The sequence below is a fragment of the Pseudoliparis swirei genome, chromosome 2, assembly GCF_029220125.1.
Source record: "Pseudoliparis swirei isolate HS2019 ecotype Mariana Trench chromosome 2, NWPU_hadal_v1, whole genome shotgun sequence".
Classification (NCBI taxonomy): Eukaryota; Metazoa; Chordata; class Actinopteri; order Perciformes; family Liparidae; genus Pseudoliparis; species Pseudoliparis swirei.
The window spans coordinates 22,418,248-22,438,801 of record NC_079389.1 but is presented as its reverse complement, the minus strand read 5'-3'; the positions used below and the strand labels follow the sequence as shown (position 1 = coordinate 22,438,801).

The 20,554-nt window shown below is 45.5% G+C and overlaps 1 protein-coding gene across 1 annotated transcript; it reads left to right on the top strand.

Moving 5' to 3' along the window:
* Positions 1-3,817: 3,817 nt before the first annotated feature.
* Positions 3,818-20,494, top strand: ttll4 (tubulin tyrosine ligase-like family, member 4). Its single transcript, XM_056426519.1, has 21 exons — positions 3,818-3,925; positions 4,934-5,928; positions 6,611-6,983; positions 7,343-7,469; positions 7,608-7,675; positions 7,767-7,830; positions 9,473-9,591; positions 12,322-12,432; positions 13,346-13,422; positions 13,537-13,731; positions 14,353-14,435; positions 14,514-14,642; positions 15,190-15,312; positions 15,424-15,522; positions 16,059-16,193; positions 17,304-17,426; positions 17,570-17,666; positions 17,748-17,958; positions 18,039-18,106; positions 18,207-18,277; positions 18,900-20,494. Exons 2-21 carry the CDS (start codon positions 5,419-5,421, stop codon positions 19,081-19,083), a joined length of 2,967 nt encoding a protein of 988 aa, XP_056282494.1. The 5' UTR covers positions 3,818-3,925; positions 4,934-5,418; the 3' UTR covers positions 19,084-20,494.
* The last annotated feature ends 60 nt before the right edge of the window (positions 20,495-20,554 follow it).

Here is a 20,554-nt window from a genome sequence, read left to right as displayed (position 1 = left end):
GGGCGGGGGTTGGGTCAAATTAGGTTAGGTTGCTTTATTTGAACCCCTAGGTAGACTTGGTAGAGTTTAAATGAGAGAATCAGGCAGAAATTTGGAGAGTCGGAGAGGAAAGTAAAGTGGATGAAGGATGAAAGAAAGAAAAGACGGCAAGGAGAGGAAACTGTGAGGAAAAGGAGGGAGGAATAGAGAGCGCAAAGGAAGGAAAGTAAATTGTAAAATGGGTAAAGGATGGATGAAAAGGAGGAACGAAGAGAGGAAAGGAAATAGGAAGGTAGAGAGAAGAGGAAAGGAAGGAAGAGGGCAAAGGGAGAAAGGAAAGGATGAGAGTTAGGGGAAGGGAATGCGAATAGAGGAGAAGATTCAGCAATGGGACACAAGAAGAGGAGAAGGTGAGGAAAACCAGTGGAGAGAAGGGAGGAGAGGACGTGAAGGCAGGTCTTGCCTCCAGTGCGCCCTCTAGCGGTGACATGTGTGTAGTACACGCCTGTCTGGCCCTCAGCAAGGTAAGGGTCAGATTGCAGGGCACATTAAAAATAATTAGGGCTGTGAAACGATTAAAATTTTAATCGGGTTAATCACAGGTTTTTGTGGATTAATCATGATTAATCACATATTACCGATATTCTCGGTATATTTTGTGAGAACATAGAGATTTATGACAAAAGACGGATATATACATTTATACATTCTTCTATACAATGGTGCTGCAACTCAGCAGTTATTTAGCAGTTTTCTTCCATATGGAACATTAATACATCTTCATCCTAAACAGAATGTTTAACCCTCCTGTTACCTTTCGGGTCAATTTGACCCCATTCAATGTTTAATGTCGGTGTTCTTTGGGGTCAATTTGACCCCAGGCTGGTTTCACTGTGTCAAACATATAAGAAATATCAACTTTTTATTTATTTAAAGGGCTATTTAGGTAGTCAACAAACAAACATAAAGTACCTCACACTTAAACTTGGGAAGCAATATTAATTCTAATAATTTTCTGGAGGTTTTAATTGCTGGGGTCAAATTGACCCCGAGGGTAAAATATGTTAGTAAAGTAAAGGTAACAGGAGGGTTAAACAGAACATTTTCTCTTGTTTGTCAACCATTAACTCCACCATGATACAATCTAAAGGCCTCTAGTCTTCCTCTAGCAGCTGCTGAGGCAAACTGACTGTGTGGGTTTTCTTCATGAACTGGGCCGTGATGAAAGGGACGGCGGGGACACCGCTGCAAAGCTGAAACCTCACCGGCCCGGACAGGTGGACAGATTGACAAGTGACTTTTTTTGCTCGGTCCCGATGCGCGCGCACGGAGCTCTGTGGCGCGCGAGACGGAGATCGATAAGTGTTAACGCAACGCGAAGAGACAGAGATGACATGCTGCTGTGGAGATACGATCAACAACAGACGTTTAGTTTAATAAAAGAACAAAGACGTGCTCTAGAGAACATGTCAGGGGCGGGCCAATCTTTTAATGTCATGCGATCTACCGACACTACGCCGCGATCGACTGGCAGGTCGCGATCGACGTGTTGAGACCCTGATCTACAGGAAGTAAAAGTCGTAACCAGGTTTCCGGAGGTGAACCTGCGGAAGGATCATTACCGATGAACAGACCGTCTGCATGAGAGCGGACAGAGTTCAGATTGAAGTGATGTATTGGAAGCTCATTTTGCAAGTGACTTTTTTTTCGTCCCGACGACCAACAACAGACGGATTGGAAGCTCATTCTGCGCATGCGTTAAATGCGTTAAAAAAAATAACTAGTTAAACCTGTAATTGAATTAACTGAGTTAACGCGTTATTTTTCACAGCACTAAAAATAATATATACACTACCGTTCAAAAGTTTGGGATCACTGAGAAATGTCCTTATTTTTCAAAGAAAAGCATTGTTTTTTTCAATGAAGATAACATTAAATCAATCAGAAATACACTCTATACATTGTTAATGTGGTAAATGACTATTCTAGGTGGAAACGTCTAGTTTCTAATGAAATATCTCCAGAGGTGTATAGAGGCCCATTTCCATCAACTATCACTCCAGTGTTCTAATGGTACATTGTGTTTGCTAATCGCCTTAGAAGACTAATGGATGATTAGAAAACCCTTGAAAACCCTTGTGCAATTATGTTAGCACAGCTGAAAACTGTTTTGCTGATGAGAGAAGCTATAAAACTGGCCTTCCTTTGAGCTAGTTGATTATCTGGAGCATCACATTTGTGGGTTCGATAAGACTCTCAAAATGGCCAGAAAAAAAGAACTTTCATGTGAAACTCGCCAGACTATTCTTGTTCTTAGCAATGAAGGCTATTCCATGTGAGAAATTGCAAAGGAACTGAAAATTTCCTACAGCGGTGTGTACTACTCCCTTCAGAGAACAGCACAAACGGGCTCTAACCAGAGCAGAAAGAGAAGTGGGAGGCCCCGGTGCACAACTCAGCAAGAAGACAAGTACATTAGAGTCTCTAGTTTGAGAAATAGACACCTCACAGGTCCTCAACTGGCAGCTTCTTTAAATGGTACCTGCAAAACGCCAGTGTCAACGTCGACAGTGAAGAGGCGACTCCGGGATGCTGGCCTTCTAGGAAGAGTGGCAAAGAAAAAGCCATATCTGAGACTGGCCAATAAAAAGAAAAGATTGGTATGGGCAAAAGAACACAGGCATTGGACAGAGGAAGATTGGAAAAAGGTGTTCTGGACAGATGAATCCAAGTTTGAGGTGTTTGGATCACACAGAAGAACATTTGTGAGACGCAGAACAGGTGAAAAGATGCTGGAAGAGTGCCTGACACCATCTGTCAAGCATGGTGGAGGTCATGTGATGGTCTGGGCTGCTTTGGTGCTGGTAAAGTGGGAGATTTGTACCAGGAAAAAGGGATTTGAAATAAGGAAGGCTATCACTCCATTTTGCAACGCCATGCCATACCCTGTGGGCAGCGCTTGATTGGAGCCAATTTCCTCCTCCAACAGGACAATGACCCAAAGCACACCTCCACATTGTGCAAGAACTATTGAGGGAAGAAGCAGGCAGCTGCTGTCTGTAATGGAGTGGCCAGCACAGTCACCAGATCTCAACCCCATTGAGCTGTTGTGGGAGCAGCTTGACCGTATGGTCCTCAAGAAGTGCCCATCAAGCCAATCCAACTTGTGGAGGTGCTTCAGGAAGCGTGGGGTGACATTTCAACAGATTACCTCAACAGATTAACAGCTAGAATGCCAAAGTTCTGCAATGCTGTCATTGCTGCAAAAGGAGCATTCTTTGACGAAAGCAAAGTTTGAAGAAAAAAATTAATACTTCAAATACAAATCATTATTTCTAACCTTGTCAATGTCTTAACTATATTTTCTATACATTTTGCAACTCATTTGATAAATAAAAGTGTGAGTTTTCATGGAAAACACGAAATTGTCTGGGTGATCCCAAACTTTTGAACAGTAGTGTATATATATAATAAAATGACAACTATGGTTTCTTTATTTTGATTACAACAAAGTGAAACTTTCCATATAAAGAATATCAATTATCACGTGAGGTGAAAGCACAACAAGAGTACCAACAATTTTGTATTTAATTTAAAACAAAGATATAATTAGGTATTACTTTCGTCTTTGTATTAATATTTGTATTTAATATAATTATTCTGATATTTGTTCCCGGTGTTATTGCGTAGCTATTTTAGAAAAAAAACATATATTAAAAACATTTTATTTTGTTGCTGTCAACCAACGGCGGGAGCTCCGAGCCAGAAACGAACCAGGAAGTGAGGCGGAGAGTTGCTCTCATCTCAAATAAGACGATCTTTGGTCGTAACGTTTCACTCCACTCGGATTTTTTTGTTTAGCTAGCTAGCGTTAACTTCAACGCCAGAACCTCTAAACAGCGACCGAGCCGCGGGACAACATGTCAGTCACGTCACACGTGCCGAAGTACGTATGAATATAATTTCATAAACCGATAACACGTCTGGATTTTGTTGTTCCAATTAGTGTGGCAAGTCTTTAAAAAAAGACCAATGGCAGTTGGTCGTTGCTAAGCTAACGCTGCCTGGACGACGGCGCGGTGGTAAACAGAAATGGACGTAAACTGACGTGAAGCTAACGAGCCCGTAGTTTTATCTTCTAAAGACGAGTGTTCCGTTTTTAATGCAAGGGGTTGATGTCAAAGTACGTCTGGCATGGACTGACGTTATTATTTCTGGTTAATTAGTTCCAGCAGACTTTTCAGTTAACTTTTTAAGTTAACTAAGCGTGATGCGGCGTGTCGCGGATGCGCGCGCACAGCCACGTGAAACTTGGGAGCATGGAGCGTCTTCTCATGTCACTCAATGCCGTAAAGTATGAGGTAGTGTCGCAAAGTTAAAACAAATGCCACTACATTGATAGCATTACACCACCAACCTTTTTCTGTGTAGATTAACCTGGTAGCTATTGATAAAATTAAATGTACGAAGTATTTATACGTAATTAGTAAGATTTTTATATTTTTTTGCACTGGCTTAATCAGTGGTTTGTCAAATTAATATTTTTTGTAGGGATATCAGAATTTCAACCTGTAGAACCCCAAATTCTTAGTATGTTTTGTCAAATTACAAGTCAAAATGTCTTATAACTCTTAAATTAAAAGTTGATCATTCAACATCTAACATTTCAGTGAGACGTAGGCACTTATTTTTTTTGATTTCTATCTTAAGTGAAGAAAATGCTTAATTTGAACAAATCAGGCTTATTGTGTGCTTCCTAATACGAGTGCGATATCGCTCAAAATTAGTTTTCACGAAGTCTTTATACATTAAAAGGTCTAAATATATTTATATTCATACTTATTACGAGCAAAAACATCTGGTCCTCATTGTTTTCGCCCCTCTTTTCTCGTCTTTTCCGTTGGACTCGATTCTCTCGTTGTGACTCCGCTTCTCTTCTTGCTCCGTTCCTCAGCGGTGAAAGTTTCCGTTTCCTCGCCCCCCGTGGATCCACCGAGGGAGGTACGAGGACCCCGATCTCCCCCCCGACCCGACGCCTCGGAGCCGGCCGAGTCTCGTCCTGAAGTCCGGAAGAGGAAGAGGAAGATCGGAATCCGTTTCTGGCTCGATTTAAAAACATTTTTTTTTTAACTCCCAGCGCCTGCCGGTCCGAGCCTCGTGCGACGGCTCGGTGCCGACGCGGCAGTTATGTTGACCGTCGACCGGGACGCATCGAGAACTGCCGATCGATCTCTTGCGGCCGACGGCAAATACTCAACTTTATTCCACTGGAGCTAACGTTTTTTTATATATTTTTTTACAAAAGTCAGAAGAAGAGCCCGAGGTGAGGAACCGGGAGGAACCGTGCGTGGGGGGGGGTTCTTTTAGGGAAGAGAACCTTCCTCCACCTCCAGGCTCTTGGTGCTGTTCCTCCTTCACTGCCTCCGTCGGAGCGTTGCCATGCCGACCAACCAGTCCCCCTGGGACGGGGCCGAGCGGCGCGGTCGCCCCGACGCCGATGGTCCCGCCGCCGCCGCCAAAGTGCCTTTCGGGAGAAAGGATCGAGCCGAACCCGTCTCCTCCAACGCCGCCCCCCCGAGGCGGATGACGACGGCGCCGCCGCCGTCTGTGTTCTCCGTCCGGGAGAACCGGGCCGGCGCCGAAACCAACGGCCACAGCCGACCCACCACAGTGCCAGACGGGTCTCCAAAGCCCACGCCGCGCCCGCTCACCGGGACGCAAAACCAGGAGCCGCTCGCAGAGCCCCGCCCCCCTCTCTCTTCTTCTTCTTCTTCCACCCCGAAGAAGGAACGTCTGGTCGGGTTTAACGTCCAGCGGCGCCGCACGCCGCTCCAGGGCGTGGCGACGGGCCGACGTCCGGCCACAGCGGGGGGAGCGCCGCTCCCTTCTTCTCCTTCCGGTGGTCACCGGGACCGGATCCTCGAAGGGAAGCAGGCCAACAAGTCGATGGTGAGCAGGGAGGGGAAAAAAGATGGAGAACTTCATTCTTTCCGCCTCGTGGCTTTTCAGCATCGGCAAAGAAAAAAAGAGTAAAAGTTGGATTTTCATCTCTTTAACTTGCATTCATGAAAGTAGACCAACAAATAATAAATTAGCCACGATAACCGTGTTTGAGCTAGCTCCTAGCTCGTAGCTCGAAGCTCGCGCTAGCTCCGAGCTACGAGCTCCGAGCGTGACAGTCTGATATCCGTTGTTTGTCTCCACCAGAACGGCTTTTACAGGGACGATGGCCGAAGAGGTTTTTAATGTCGTCTTTGTCAATCATGGTTTTGTGCTTTTAAAAATATTTTGTAGACACCGCTATCGTTATGAAAGTACCGGTTTAGCACCGTTATCCGAAAAAACGATACCCATCCCAATTATAATCGGCTGGATATTTTGTTATCACAATTACTACAGCGGGGAAATTAAGGTTTCATTCGGCGCTCGATGTTTTGTACCGAGAAGTCGCAGCAAAGAAAGATCCGGCTAGGTTTTGAGGTGAGTAGCGTCACCGTAACGTAGTTTTTCCCACCAGAGACGAGTTTATTTTTCATTTAGAACACGTGCCGGTTCAACGGAATCTCGGCCTCAGAATCCTCTCCGCTCGGTCGACTTCCTTCCCCGCGTGACCTTCTCCTCGTCTTCTCAGCCCGAAGCCGCCGCCTGTTCCTCCTCCTCCTCGCCGTCGGTGCCTCCGCCTCCGTGCCTTACCGTCTGCGAACACCAGGGGGCGACGTCGAGAAAGGATGGCGTGAAAGGCGAGGCGAGGAGAAGAGCCGCCACGGCGACGAGGAGGAGCCGTTCGGCCAAAGCGCCGAAATGCATCCGGGAACACGGAGGTTGCGCAACGACGACCGCTTCGAAGGACCCGGCGGTGGCAAGACGGGGCCCTCTGGTGGCCCCGGACCTGGAGGAGCGGGGCCCGGAGAGTCTTCCGGATGCCAGTCCGTTTTCAAATGTCCTCACGCCAACCGCGCCCAGTGCCAACGTCAGTGCCACGCCGCCGCCGGGCGCCGTCACAGGTGATCAGAACTATTGGTCCGTTCTGCGGTAAACCCCGGGACACGGTTATTATTCTTTTTTGCAGAGCGTAATTTATTTTAAAGGACCTTGAAAAGTTATTTATTTTGTTTACTACCACTCCCATGATGCTATTTATAGGATATTTATTTTCATCATTTGGTTGAAAATATTTTACGTATTTTTCTTATTTATTTTCTTTAAAAAATAAAGTAATTAAATAAAAAAGAATTTGCGAATTTATTATTTATTTCGACGGGCAGAAAGACCGTGATCACCTGACACCTGACGAGCCTTCAGTGTGAAACCCGAAATTGTGTCATCACACGGCGTGTGGACGAGGTTCTGTTCCCTCTTGTAGCGGTGACCTCTGTGACCTCTGTGACCTCTCGGATCTCCACCATCAACCTCGCTGGCTCTTCGTCTCCATCCTCTTCCTCACCATCGCCGACAGAGAACTGTCTGGTGGGAGAGACTCGGCTGTCTGGGTGAGCAACAGCTAACTGCTACACACACACACACACACACATAGAAACACACACAGAAACACACACATAGAAACACATACACACAGAAACACACACACACACGTATCATTATCGTGTTATTTAATGTTCTCCTTCCAGCCAAGATGGCACCCTGCAGCTGGACGGAGGAGTGGAGGAGGAGCTGGAGAATGCTTGTAGTGATGACGGTAAGACACACACACACACACACACACACACATACACATACACATACACACACACACACACACTGTGATTATACACTTCTGTTGTCTCCAGATGATTCAGACTGTTGGTCCATCAACGGCTCCTCGTCCACCGCCTCCATCACTCCCCTTTCTGGGTAAGACACACACACACACACACACACACACACACACACACACACACACACACACACACACTGTTGACCTGAACCTGAGGGCCTAGCTGTGAGACTACAGTTCCCAGAGTGCAGCAGCAGCAGCAATCAGTGTTGCTTATTAGGAGCACCTGTGGGGATGCTCTGATGCATTTTGCAAAGACAAGCAGCCGAGAGGACGCTTCAGGTCACTCCACGGTTCAACCCAAAGACGGCAAAGGTTACAACCCAATTCACTGGCAGAGCAATCACCGAACAAAAGAAAAATAAAAGAAAGATTAAGTCAGTAATTTGAGTAGTCTTCACGTCCTTTGGAAACGGTGAACAGGAGTTGGACTTGACACACACACACACACACACACACTGCCCCATTATTTTGATCTCGATTATGTATCCAGATTATTTCTTTTATATCTTTATTCTTCCTTAGTTTTAAGGGGCAGCCCGTATTCCCCCCCCCCCCCCCCTCACTGTGGCTGCACCGACAACCGGTCGGCAGGTCAAATAAGTTACATTTCTGTCTTTATACTCCTTAAAAAAGACTTGATCTAACAGCTCAATTATTCTGGGTTCAAACATTTATTTTTCTCAACTTGAGATCTTTAAAATGTCCGACTCGTCTTCTTCGACCGCCGAAATCCAAAACCGTTTCATTAATTGATCTGCTGACATGGAGCGAATAAATCAGATCCTGTAGTCTCTCTCTCTCTCGCTCTCTCTCTCGCTCTCTCTTTCATTCTTTCTTTCTCTCTCTTTCATTGTCTCACTTTCATTCTCTCTCTCTCTTTATTTTCTCCCATTCTCTCTCTTTCATTCTTTCTTTCTCTCTCATTCTCTCACTTTCATTCTCTCTCTCTTTCTTCATTCTGTCTTAATTTTCTTTCACTCTCTCTCACTCTCTCTCCATCTCTCTCTCACGTGGTATTTTGTTAGCGGAGGCCGAAAGCAGCAGAGCCCGGTGGAAAGCTCCGTCGCTTTGTGCGTCGACAACAGAACCCCTGACACACACACACACACACACACACACACACCCCCCCTGAAAGCCGCTCCTCCGTGTCGCGTGTCAATGTGCGGCCGGCGGCGCTGCAGCTGCTGAACATCTGTCCCTCCTGAGGTGCTTCCACCTTTTCCTTCTCCCTCCATGACGCTCACGTGAGTTTTATTTTATTGGTAAATTATCTTTATTCTTTAACACTCACGACTCTTTCTGAGTGGAGACGCTTCTCGTCCGTCTCCTCGCCGTTTACTCACGACGTCTTTGTCTCCGCTGGCCAAAGGATGTATTTCGGTTTGTGGGGAGATTTCATTTTGGGCATTACTGGAAACCCCTCGGGGTCAAAAGCTCTCGTGACCTCGGGGTCGGCGCTCGACTCGAGCTCCCAACTTCCGGTGAACGAAACTCGAGCTGCTTTTCTTATTTGAAAAGTAGCTCTTCATTGAGCTCGGAGAGATAAAGAAATACTTCAAAGGGTTCCAGTGACCACGCGCTGCTTTGGTTTCATTGGATTTTCCATTTTATCCTGAATTTGAGTTCACGATTCCCCTTTTTTTTTTTGAGACGCGGAGGACGGTCGCGTGTATTTTGTCGTCCTCGGTAACGCACGTTCCTCCTCTTCCTCCTCAGCGCGGAGGAGTCGATGTCGTTGGGGGCCGAAGACGACCGAGAGGAGCGGCCGGCGTTGGTTCCCAGCCTGTTCGCCGCCATCGCGCCGACGCTCTACTTCAGCACCGCCCAGGAGAAAGGTCGGGGGAGGGGAAACAGAGAGGGCGTGTTTGAACCATTACAAAATTAAATGGGGGGGGGGGGGGACTTCAGAGCGAGACTTCAGAATGAGACTTCAGAGCGAGACTTCAGAGCGAGACTTCACAGCTAGACTTTAGAATGAGACTTCAGAGCGAGACTTCAGAGCGAGACTTCACAGCTAGACTGTAGAATGAGACTTCAGAGCGAGACTTCAGAGCGAGACTTCACAGCTAGACTTTAGAATGAGACTTCAGAGCGAGAGTTCAGAGCGAGACTTCAGAGCGAGACTTCACAGCTAGACTTTAGAATGAGACTTCAGAGCGAGACTTCAGAACGAGACTTCACAGCGAGACTTCACAGCTAGACTTTAGAATGAGAATTCAGAGCGAGATTTCAGAGCGAGACTTCAGAGCGAGACTTCACAGCTAGACTTTAGAATGAGACTTCAGAGCGAGACTTCAGAGCGAGAGTTCAGAGCGAGACTTCAGAACGAGACTTCACAGCGAGACTTCACAGCTGGACTTTAGAATGAGAATTCAGAGCGAGACTTCAGAGCGAGACTTCAGAGCGAGACTTCAGAACGAGACTTCAGAGCGAGACTTCAGAACGAGACTTCAGAGCGAGACTTCACAGCGAGACTTCACAGCTAGACTTTAGAATGAGACTTCAGAGCGAGACTTCAGAGCGAGACTTCACAGCTAGACTTCAGAGCGAGACTTCACAGCTAGACTTTAGAATGAGACTTCAGAGCGAGACTTCAGAGCGAGACTTCAGAACGAGACTTCAGAGCGAGACTTCAGAGCGAGACTTCACAGCTAGACTTTAGAATGAGACTTCAGAGCGAGACTTCAGAGCGAGACTTCACAGCTAGACTTCAGAGCGAGACTTCACAGCTAGACTTTAGAATGAGACTTCAGAGCGAGACTTCAGAGCGAGAGTTCAGAGCGAGACTTCAGAACGAGACTTCACAGCGAGACTTCACAGCTAGACTTTAGAATGAGAATTCAGAGCGAGATTTCAGAGCGAGACTTCAGAGCGAGACTTCACAGCTAGACTTTAGAATGAGACTTCAGAGCGAGACTTCAGAGCGAGACTTCAGAGCGAGAGTTCAGAGCGAGACTTCAGAACGAGACTTCACAGCGAGACTTCACAGCTAGACTTTAGAATGAGAATTCAGAGCGAGATTTCAGAGCGAGACTTCAGAGCGAGACTTTAGAACGAGACTTCAGAGCGAGACTTCAGAGCGAGACTTCAGAACGAGACTTCAGAGCGAGACTTCACAGCGAGACTTCACAGCTAGACTTTAGAATGAGACTTCAGAGCGAGACTTCACAGCTAGACTTTAGAATGAGACTTCAGAGCGAGAGTTCAGAGCGAGACTTCAGAGCGAGACTTCACAGCTAGACTTTAGAATGAGACTTCAGAGCGAGACTTCAGAGCGAGACTTCACAGCTAGACTTCAGAGCGAGACTTCACAGCTAGACTTTAGAATGAGACTTCAGAGCGAGACTTCAGAGCGAGAGTTCAGAGCGAGACTTCAGAACGAGACTTCACAGCGAGACTTCACAGCTAGACTTTAGAATGAGAATTCAGAGCGAGATTTCAGAGCGAGACTTCAGAGCGAGACTTCACAGCTAGACTTTAGAATGAGACTTCAGAGCGAGACTTCAGAGCGAGACTTCAGAGCGAGACTTCAGAACGAGACTTCACAGCGAGACTTCACAGCTAGACTTTAGAATGAGAATTCAGAGCGAGATTTCAGAGCGAGACTTCAGAGCGAGACTTTAGAACGAGACTTCAGAGCGAGACTTCAGAGCGAGACTTCAGAACGAGACTTCAGAGCGAGACTTCACAGCGAGACTTCACAGCTAGACTTTAGAATGAGACTTCAGAGCGAGACTTCACAGCTAGACTTTAGAATGAGACTTCAGAGCGAGAGTTCAGAGCGAGACTTCAGAGCGAGACTTCAGAGCGAGACTTCACAGCTAGACTTTAGAATGAGACTTCAGAGCGAGAGTTCAGAGCGAGACTTCAGAACGAGACTTCACAGCGAGACTTCACAGCTAGACTTTAGAATGAGAATTCAGAGCGAGATTTCAGAGCGAGACTTCAGAGCGAGACTTCACAGCTAGACTTTAGAATGAGACTTCAGAGCGAGACTTCAGAGCGAGAGTTCAGAACGAGACTTCACAGCGAGACTTCACAGCTAGACTTTAGAATGAGAATTCAGAGCGGGATTTCAGAGCGAGACTTCAGAGCGAGACTTCAGAACGAGACTTCAGAGCGAGACTTCAGAGCGAGACTTCAGAACGAGACTTCAGAGCGAGACTTCACAGCTAGACTTTAGAATGAGACTTAGGTGCGAAACTTCTCCAAGCGAGATTTTAGAACGAGACTTCGGAACGAGACTTCAGAACGAGACTTCAGAACGAGACTTCAGAGCGAGCGATTAAATGCGAGGCTCCAGCCTGGGAACGCGTAGCTGCAGGTTTTTATCTGTTGTAGAATAAAGTTGTGAAAGTTCAGTAAAAGGGATTTCACTTGATCTACAATTTTCCATTTTACTTTATTTTCTTAATGCAGATTCCCTGTTTTGAGTTGGACGAAAAAAAATTCAATTATATAAAAAATGTGCTCCATTTTATTCATACGCTTCTGATTCTCAGCCGATGCTCTGAAACCTCGTCGGTGTTTTGCGTCGCGCTGAATTAAACCCCGTGTGTTGCCAGTGGAGCTGCTGCCGGCCGACCAGAGGAGACTCCTCAGGTGGAAGATCTGCACCGTCACCCCGAATATCGTCAAGCACACCATCGGCAGGTCGCACTTCAAAGTCACCAAGAGTGAGTCGGCACCCAGAAAGTGATTCTCTACGGCCGTTAAACGCAGGACGAGAGAATCCTGCTCAACGTGGAGTTTAAAACTATGACCTTTGGGGTCAATTTGACCTCATTCAATGTTTGACATCTCTAAAAAAATGATTAACGTTATTTTTTTGGCTTCATATTTCAGGACTTTCCCTAATCTATTGGGGACAACTGTGAAAGCATAACATTCACATGCTGACATGTTTTCAATGTCCTGAACACAACGTGTACGCATCGGTATTCCTTTGGGTCAATTTGACCCCAGGCTGTTTTTCACTGTAAAACATATAAGAACTAGAATGGGCACTCGGTAGAGGGCATACCTTCGCATATCACACGATTGGGCATTGAATTATGAACATTTTGGCATTAGTTTCATGCCAATTGGATAAAAATTGACCGCTATGGTAAAAAGAAGATTTTGACCTTTTCATGACCTTGACCTTTGACCCGATTGATCCCAAAATCTAATCAAATGGTCCCCAGATAATAACCAATCATCCCACCAAATTTCATGCGATTCGGTTTTATACTTTTTGAGTTATGCGAGTAACACGCATACAAATAAATAAATAAATACACAGCGATCAAAACATAACCTTCCGCATTTACAATGCGAAGGTAAACATCAACTTTTTTTTATTTAAAGGGCTTTTTATGTCGTCAACAAACAAACATAAAGTACCTCACACTTAAACTTGGGAAACAATATTAATTCGAATCATTTTCTGGAGGTTTTAATTTCTTGAGTCAAAAAGGGTAAAAGATGTTAGTACATTTAAAGGTAACAGGAGGGGTAAAAAGTTTATGTTTATATTTTAGAGGCGTCCGTTTATTTCTTTCCTCCTTCGACTTCTTTCCGCCGCTGACTTAACGACTGTTTGTGTAGAGAGCCACGACTGGCTGGGCTGCTGGGGCCCCCACATGAAGTCCCCGTGCTTCAAGGCCCTCGGCGAGCACCAGAAGGTCAGAGACGCCGCTTGATTCAATCGACACTTTGATTTCTTTCTTATTTTGATAGATTCCTTGACGTATTCTCCATGTTTTTTGTTCCTTCCCCTCCCGTCCGCCGCCGCCCAGCTGAACCACTTCCCGGGAACCTTTCAGATCGGCAGGAAGGACCGCCTGTGGAGGAACCTGTCCAAGATGCAGTTGTCCTTCGGCAAGCGGGAGTTCGGCTTCTTCCCGCGCACCTTCGTCCTCCCGCAGGACGTCAAGCTGCTGCGCAAGGCCTGGGAGGACGGCGGCGCCCGGCAGAAGTGGATCGTCAAGCCGGTGGGTTCTGGGAAAAAACGCGGATTTGGTTTACGTCCTCGACGGGAAGTCGGATTCATCGAGATGTCAGTCGGTCTTTTTTTAGGAATAATTGTCATGCTGCGTGAATGTTTCACGTGATTAGATCCCAGAAGTCAACGTACAGACGCCAATTGCGCCAAAAATTCGCCTCTTTCGCCTCAAGTTGAAATATTTAAAACGAAAAGATTCGCCCCCTGCCGAGTTATGAGTATATATATATATATGTATATATGTGTGTGTGTATATATATATATGTGTGTGTGTGTGTGTGTATATGTATGCCTGTATATATATATAATGTGTGTGTGTGTGTGTATATATATATATATTATATTAATGTTATAAACACGATGTTCAGAAGTCTGTGGGATGTCCTCAACAAGTATAAAGCAGAAATTGTGGTTAGTTCTTCGTAGTGGATGAAGGAAATGATAACGGTTTCCACGAAGACGAGTCACAGATATAAGCCCCGCCCCCTCAAAAGCGCGAATGATGCGAAAAACCACAAATATTTATTGACGATTGGCTTTATTTGTTGTTGTTTTAGTAAATAATTCGGGTTCAAAACGAGTTCACGGAGGTTTTGTTGTTGTTTTTCAGCCGGCGTCCGCCAGAGGAATCGGCATCCAGGTCATCCACAAATGGGGCCAGCTGCCCCGCAAGCGGCCGCTGCTGGTCCAGAAGTGAGTTCACGGGACTCGAGCGGCGAGGGCGTGAGGCCGCTGGGCGGGGAGGGTGAACCGTGTCTCCTCTGTCCTCAGGTACCTCCACAAGCCCTACCTCATCGGCGGCAACAAGTTCGACCTGCGCATCTACGTCTACGTCACCTGCTACGACCCGCTCAGGGTCTACATCTTCTCCGACGGACTGGTTCGCTTCGCCAGCTGCAAGTCAGTTTCTTCTTCTTCTTCTTCTTCTTCTTCTTCTTTTTCTTCTTCTTCTTTAGAGTAGTTGACGTAAGAATAGAATTTCGACGACCCCCAAGTTAAAAAAGTAACGGGACCTAGAAATCCATTCGTCGGATCGGCGAGACTTTGAATAAAGACATCAGCGCTCGATTGGATTGAACTCCACATTTTGTCATTTGAATTTTTTTAACTGGTTATTTCCAATCCTGGAAAAGTCCTTGAAAAAAAATATAAGCCCAAAATATTTGGAAAAGTTGTGGAAATTTTGTTATATTCATATTTTCATTTATGCAGTTTGATTTTAAAGAATAAATATTTATATAAATATTTATGGAAATGTGTTAAATTCATATTTTAATTGACGCAGTTTGATTTAAAAGAAACATTTATATAAATATGTATTATTTTTAATCAAACTATTGTCTCATTGTATCATTTAAGGTGTAAACAAATGTTTGGTCATGTAAATTTGTTCAAAAGTCGTCGAAGCCCATTGGTCACCGTGTGTGTGTGTGAACCCCGTCTTCAGGTATTCGTCTTCCACGAAGACGCTGGGCAACAAGTTCATGCACCTGACCAACTACAGCGTCAACAAGAAGAACTCCGAGTACCAGAGCAACAGCGACGACAAGGCCTGCCAGGGACACAAATGGTCGGTGGCTCTGACACCAGCTGCGTGTGCACGTGTTCCAGAACGCCAACCGTGTGTGTGTGTGTGCGTGTGTGTGTGCGTGTCCATGTGTGTGTGTGTGTGTGTGTGTAGGACATTGAAGTCTCTGTGGCAGTTCCTCGGTTCAAAGGGAGTCAGCACCGCTCCGATCTGGGAGAAGATCAAAGACATTGTGATCAAAACCATCATCGGGTAAGTTTGTCATTTTTAATGCTGAGTCGGCTTTTATTTCCACATTTATATTGTTCTTTTGGGTGTATATATATATATATTTATTTTTTTAATCATTTGTTTTTTTGGGGCGGGCATTTTAAAATCCAATCCAAAATGGATGCATTTTTTTGAGTTTTTTTTAAACAATGAAAATGGAGCAGACATAAAAGCAACACAATTGTGTATATATAGATAGATAGATAGATAGATGTAGATATATAGATATATTTAGATATTTATATGTGTGTCTGTGTGTATATATATACACACAGACACACACATATAATGTGTGTGTCTTAAAAACTAGTTTAATAACTCATGGAGTTTCTTTTCCTTTGCGTTGACATTGAATACTTTATTTATGTCTAAAAGTAGAACCTGAAACACGTTAAATGATTGTTCTGAGGAACCGTGAAGTTTTTAGATTATTTTGTGTGTCGCGGTCTCACGAGGACTGGGGCTCTGTCCTGAAGGGTTTTGCCGGTCCTGAAAGGTTCTTCCGGTCCTGTCCTCAGGTCCGAGCCGTACGTGAACAGCCTGCTGAAGATGCACCTCCACTCGCCGTACAGCTGCCACGAGCTGTTCGGCTTCGACATCATGCTGGACGAGAAGCTGAAGCCCTGGCTGCTGGAGGTCAACATCTCACCAAGGTCACACACACACACATAGAAATACACACACACGCATAGAAACACACACACATAGAAACACATGCACACACACATAGAAATACACACACACGCATAGAAACACACACACATAGAAACACATGCACACACACATAGAAATACACACACACACATAGAAACACATGCACACACACATAGAAATACACACACACACACGCATAGAAACACATGCACAGACACACACATAGAAACACATGCACACACACATAGAAATACACACACGCATAGAAACACACACACACACACATAGAAACACATGCACACACACACATAGAAATACACACACGCATAGAAACACATGCACAGACACACGCATAGAAACACACACACACATAGAAACACATGCACACACACACATAGAAATACACACACGCATAGAAACACACACACACATAGAAACACATACACACACACATAGAAATACACACATGCATAGAAACACACACACACACACACACATAGAAATACACACACGCATAGAAACACATGCACACACAGACACACATAGAAATACACACAGACAGACACACACATAGAAACACACGTAGAAGCGCACACAAACATATAGAAACACACATAGAAACACACACAAACACATAGAAACACACGCACACACATATAGAGACACACGCATAGAAACACATGCACAGACACATAGAAACACACACACACTCATAGAAACACACACACACATAGAAATACACACACACATGCATAGAAACACATGCACACACAGACACACACATAGAAATACACACAGACACACACACAGAAACACACACATAGAAATGCAGAGAAAAACATGCACACAGAAACACACATAGAAACGCACACATAGAAATACACACACACAGACAGAGAGACAGACACAGACAAACGCACACATAGAAACACACACACACAGAAAAACACACACACAGAAAAACATACACACACACACATGGAAAAACACGCAAACAGAAAAAAAACACAGTAAAACACACACACACACACACACACACACACACACAACAACACACACACAGAGAAAAGAGCCCACCGTTTTTAAATGCTGTGCTCGTCGTCCATCAGCCTCCATTCCAACACGGCGCTGGACGTGGCGGTTAAAGGTCAGATGATCCGAGACCTGCTGAACCTCGCAGGCTTCCGTATCCCCCTCAAAGAAGACGTGGGCATCCCCAGCTCCACCAGCAGGTAGGGGGCGGTACTGCACCGCGTGAGGGAACGACCTCATCCTGGTCACCACTTAGGAAGTTCCTATATAAATCAACTCAAGACCGTGACTCAACACTTCTCTGTGTGTGTGTGTGTGTGTGTGTCTGTGTGTGTGTGTGTAGTCTGTGTGTGTGGACCAGGGAGAGGACCAAGCCACAAGTGTCTGCTGATGAGAAGGTGAAGCGGGCCTTTTACCTCGCCCAGTGTTACGCCGACCAGGTGAGGTCCTGGGTTTGACCCGAGGTGATTTCTGTCTTTAAGGACGTAAGTCTTTATTTGTACTTCCTGTCCCTCCCTCAGGACTTCCTGTCGACGGTGCTGGACGTCTTGACCCCGGAGGACGTCCGCGTGCTGGCGGCGGGCGAGGACGAGCTGACCCGCCTCGGACAGTTCCAGCGCATCTTCCCGTCGCCGGAGTCGTCCCGCTACCTTCGCTTCTTCGAGTGCCCGCGGTACCTCAACGTGCTGCTGGACCAGTGGGAGAGGAAGTTCTGCAGCAGCAGGCCCAAAGGTGCCCCTAGTGGCCCAGAGGGGGAACTACAGGGATCTGATTGGGTTTGTTTATTAATCCAGGTGTTCTGGCTCCTGCAGGTATCGCTCTGCTGACCGCTCTCTGTGAGAAGGCCGTCCACCTGGGGACCAGCGACCCGCTCCACATGGTGAGTTCTCATTATCGCTCTGAAGGAATCATGACTGTCAACTTCTTTTCACAAATATTTCATATATTGATCTGTTGTGTGTGTGTGTGTCTCCCCCTAGTGGTCCAAGAGCAGCTACATCTCAAGTTTTGAGCCCCAGAAACAAAACCTTGTTGGTCCCTCCAGATCAAGGTACACACACACACACAAGCACACGCGCACACACGTACAGAAACATAGAAACACACACACAGAAACACACGCACGAAAAAACATAGAAACACACATACATGGAAACACACACACACACAGAAACATACAGACATAAAAACACACACACACACACACATGGAAACACACACACACAGAAACATAGAAACACACACACATAGAAATACACACACATGCATACATAGAAACACACTCGCATACATAGAAACGCACACAAACACAAACATAGAAACACACACAGAAACATACAGACACACACACACACAGAAACATAGAATCATACACACACACACACACAAACATGGATATATAGAAACACACACAGACAGAAATCATAAAACTAAGTCCGGTGTCCAGATTTCACTGATTTTGGTTTCTTCTCCATAATCGATGCAGTTCATAGAATATTGAACATAATACTAATAATAAAGTGCTGATTCAGTCCATAACCTGTTATATTATAATGTATATTATTGAGTTACAAGCAGAATAAATGTTGTGATTTACTGTAAATATATAAACGAATAGAACATGACAGGATGACGTTCAGATTAACATCCAGTAACCCCGTCTGGTTCCCCAGGGTGGTGGTGTCCCACCAGCACCACCAGCACCACCCCGACGACGACTCCTCCTCCCAGGGTTCGGACACGGAGTCGGCCTCCGTGGCCAGCCCCCCCGGGTCTCCGGGTCCCGGGTCCAGCGGGTCCAGCAGTGCCTGTGCGAGCCCTCAGCCGGGCCTCGCCCAGCGGTTCTCGTCCCTCTGAGGCGCCTCTGGGTTTGCTCACGTCACACGGAAAGTTCCCATGGTTACCGCGTCTGAACAAACGCTGCAGGAGAAAGGATTTGGGTTTTTAACATACAGTCACGACCAGAAGGGTCTCTGGGGTCAGAGAGGACCGTCTGGTCTTTTTAGGACCTCGATTACGTGCAAAGCACTTTGACGATCTATAAAATAAATCTAAAATATTGCTTCAGTTCAAATGTATTCAGAGATTCGTTGACTTTTGATTTTTTTGTGTGCGGTATTTAAACAAATCGTCCTGTAGTGACTTGAAGCGTGCCGGAGATCCATGAATCCACCGTTTAGAACGTGAAAATAAATAAATACATAAATAAATACACGCTAAACGACGAGGGGGAGAAACGTTAAATGTAGTCGGACAATAAAGTTACGAGAGTTCGGCTTCCGATGGGAACGAGAACCGCCGAACACCGCCGTGCCAATTCTGTATTTATTTATTTATTTTTCTGAAACCCTCGAATCTCACTCCCCTAACGTGGGCGGGTCCTCGTTGGTCCTCGTTGGTCCTCGTTGGTTTTCGCTGGTCCTCGTTGGTCCTTGTTGGTCCTCGTTGGTCTTCGTTGGTCCTCGTTGGTTTTCGCTGGTCCTCGTTGGTCTTCGTTGGTCCTCGTTGGTCTTCGTTGGTCTTCGTTGGTCCTCGTTGGTCCTTGTTGGTCCTCGTTGGTCTCCGTTGGTCTTCGTTGGTCCTCGTTGGTCCTTGTTGGTCTTCGTTGGTCCTCGTTGGTCTTTGTTAGTCCTCGTTAGTCTTCGTTGGTCCTCCTTGGTCTCCGTTGGTCCTCGTTGGTTTTCGTTGGTCCTCGTTGGTCTTTGTTGGTTTTCGTTGGTCTTCGTTGGTCTTCGTTGGTCTTCGTTGGTCCTTGTTGGTCCTTGTTGGAGAGACTAAACGTCCAGACCTGAATCTAGACCTGAATCCAGACCTGAATCCAGACCTGGATCCACTTGAACATCTGTGGGGGCGGGATCTAAAGAGGGCTCATGCAAATGGACTCCTACCCCAAAAAACGGAGTGCTGTAATACAAATAATTAAATTATTATCTAAAGGTTTTGCATATTCATGCCACCAGGTTATTATTTAGTTTAGTTTATTTTCTTCCCTAAACGGTTTCAGTTTGTTTTTCCATTTGTTCACTTTAATTAACTTAAAGGTGGTGAGAGTTTGGACTTTTATCTTCTAGGAGAAATACAGAAGTACATATTATACTTCACGGAGTTAAATAATGTTTGAAGTGTAAAGGAAATGTTCAAAGTTGGTGGAGATCGGATTTTTTACTAACCTGGCAATTGTATTAAAAAAATATATAATAAAAAATGTACTTTTTTTTAAGGGCTCTTTGAATTTCAAAATAAAAGTAATTTGTGATATACAATCTCACCATTGGGTCTTTTTCTGGGTGATATAAAAAGTGTGTATATATGTGTGTGTATATTTATA

Bases quoted from the DNA above. Each gene is read 5' to 3' on its own strand.
- ttll4 (XM_056426519.1), top strand. From the start codon at position 5,419: ATGCCGACCAACCAGTCCCCCTGGGACGGGGCCGAGCGGCGCGGTCGC. The intron at 13,732-14,352 runs GTGGGTTCTGGG...GTTGTTTTTCAG, and splicing joins AGAAGTGGATCGTCAAGCCG to CCGGCGTCCGCCAGAGGAAT. The intron at 17,427-17,569 runs GTAGGGGGCGGT...GTGTGTGTGTAG, and splicing joins ATCCCCAGCTCCACCAGCAG to TCTGTGTGTGTGGACCAGGG.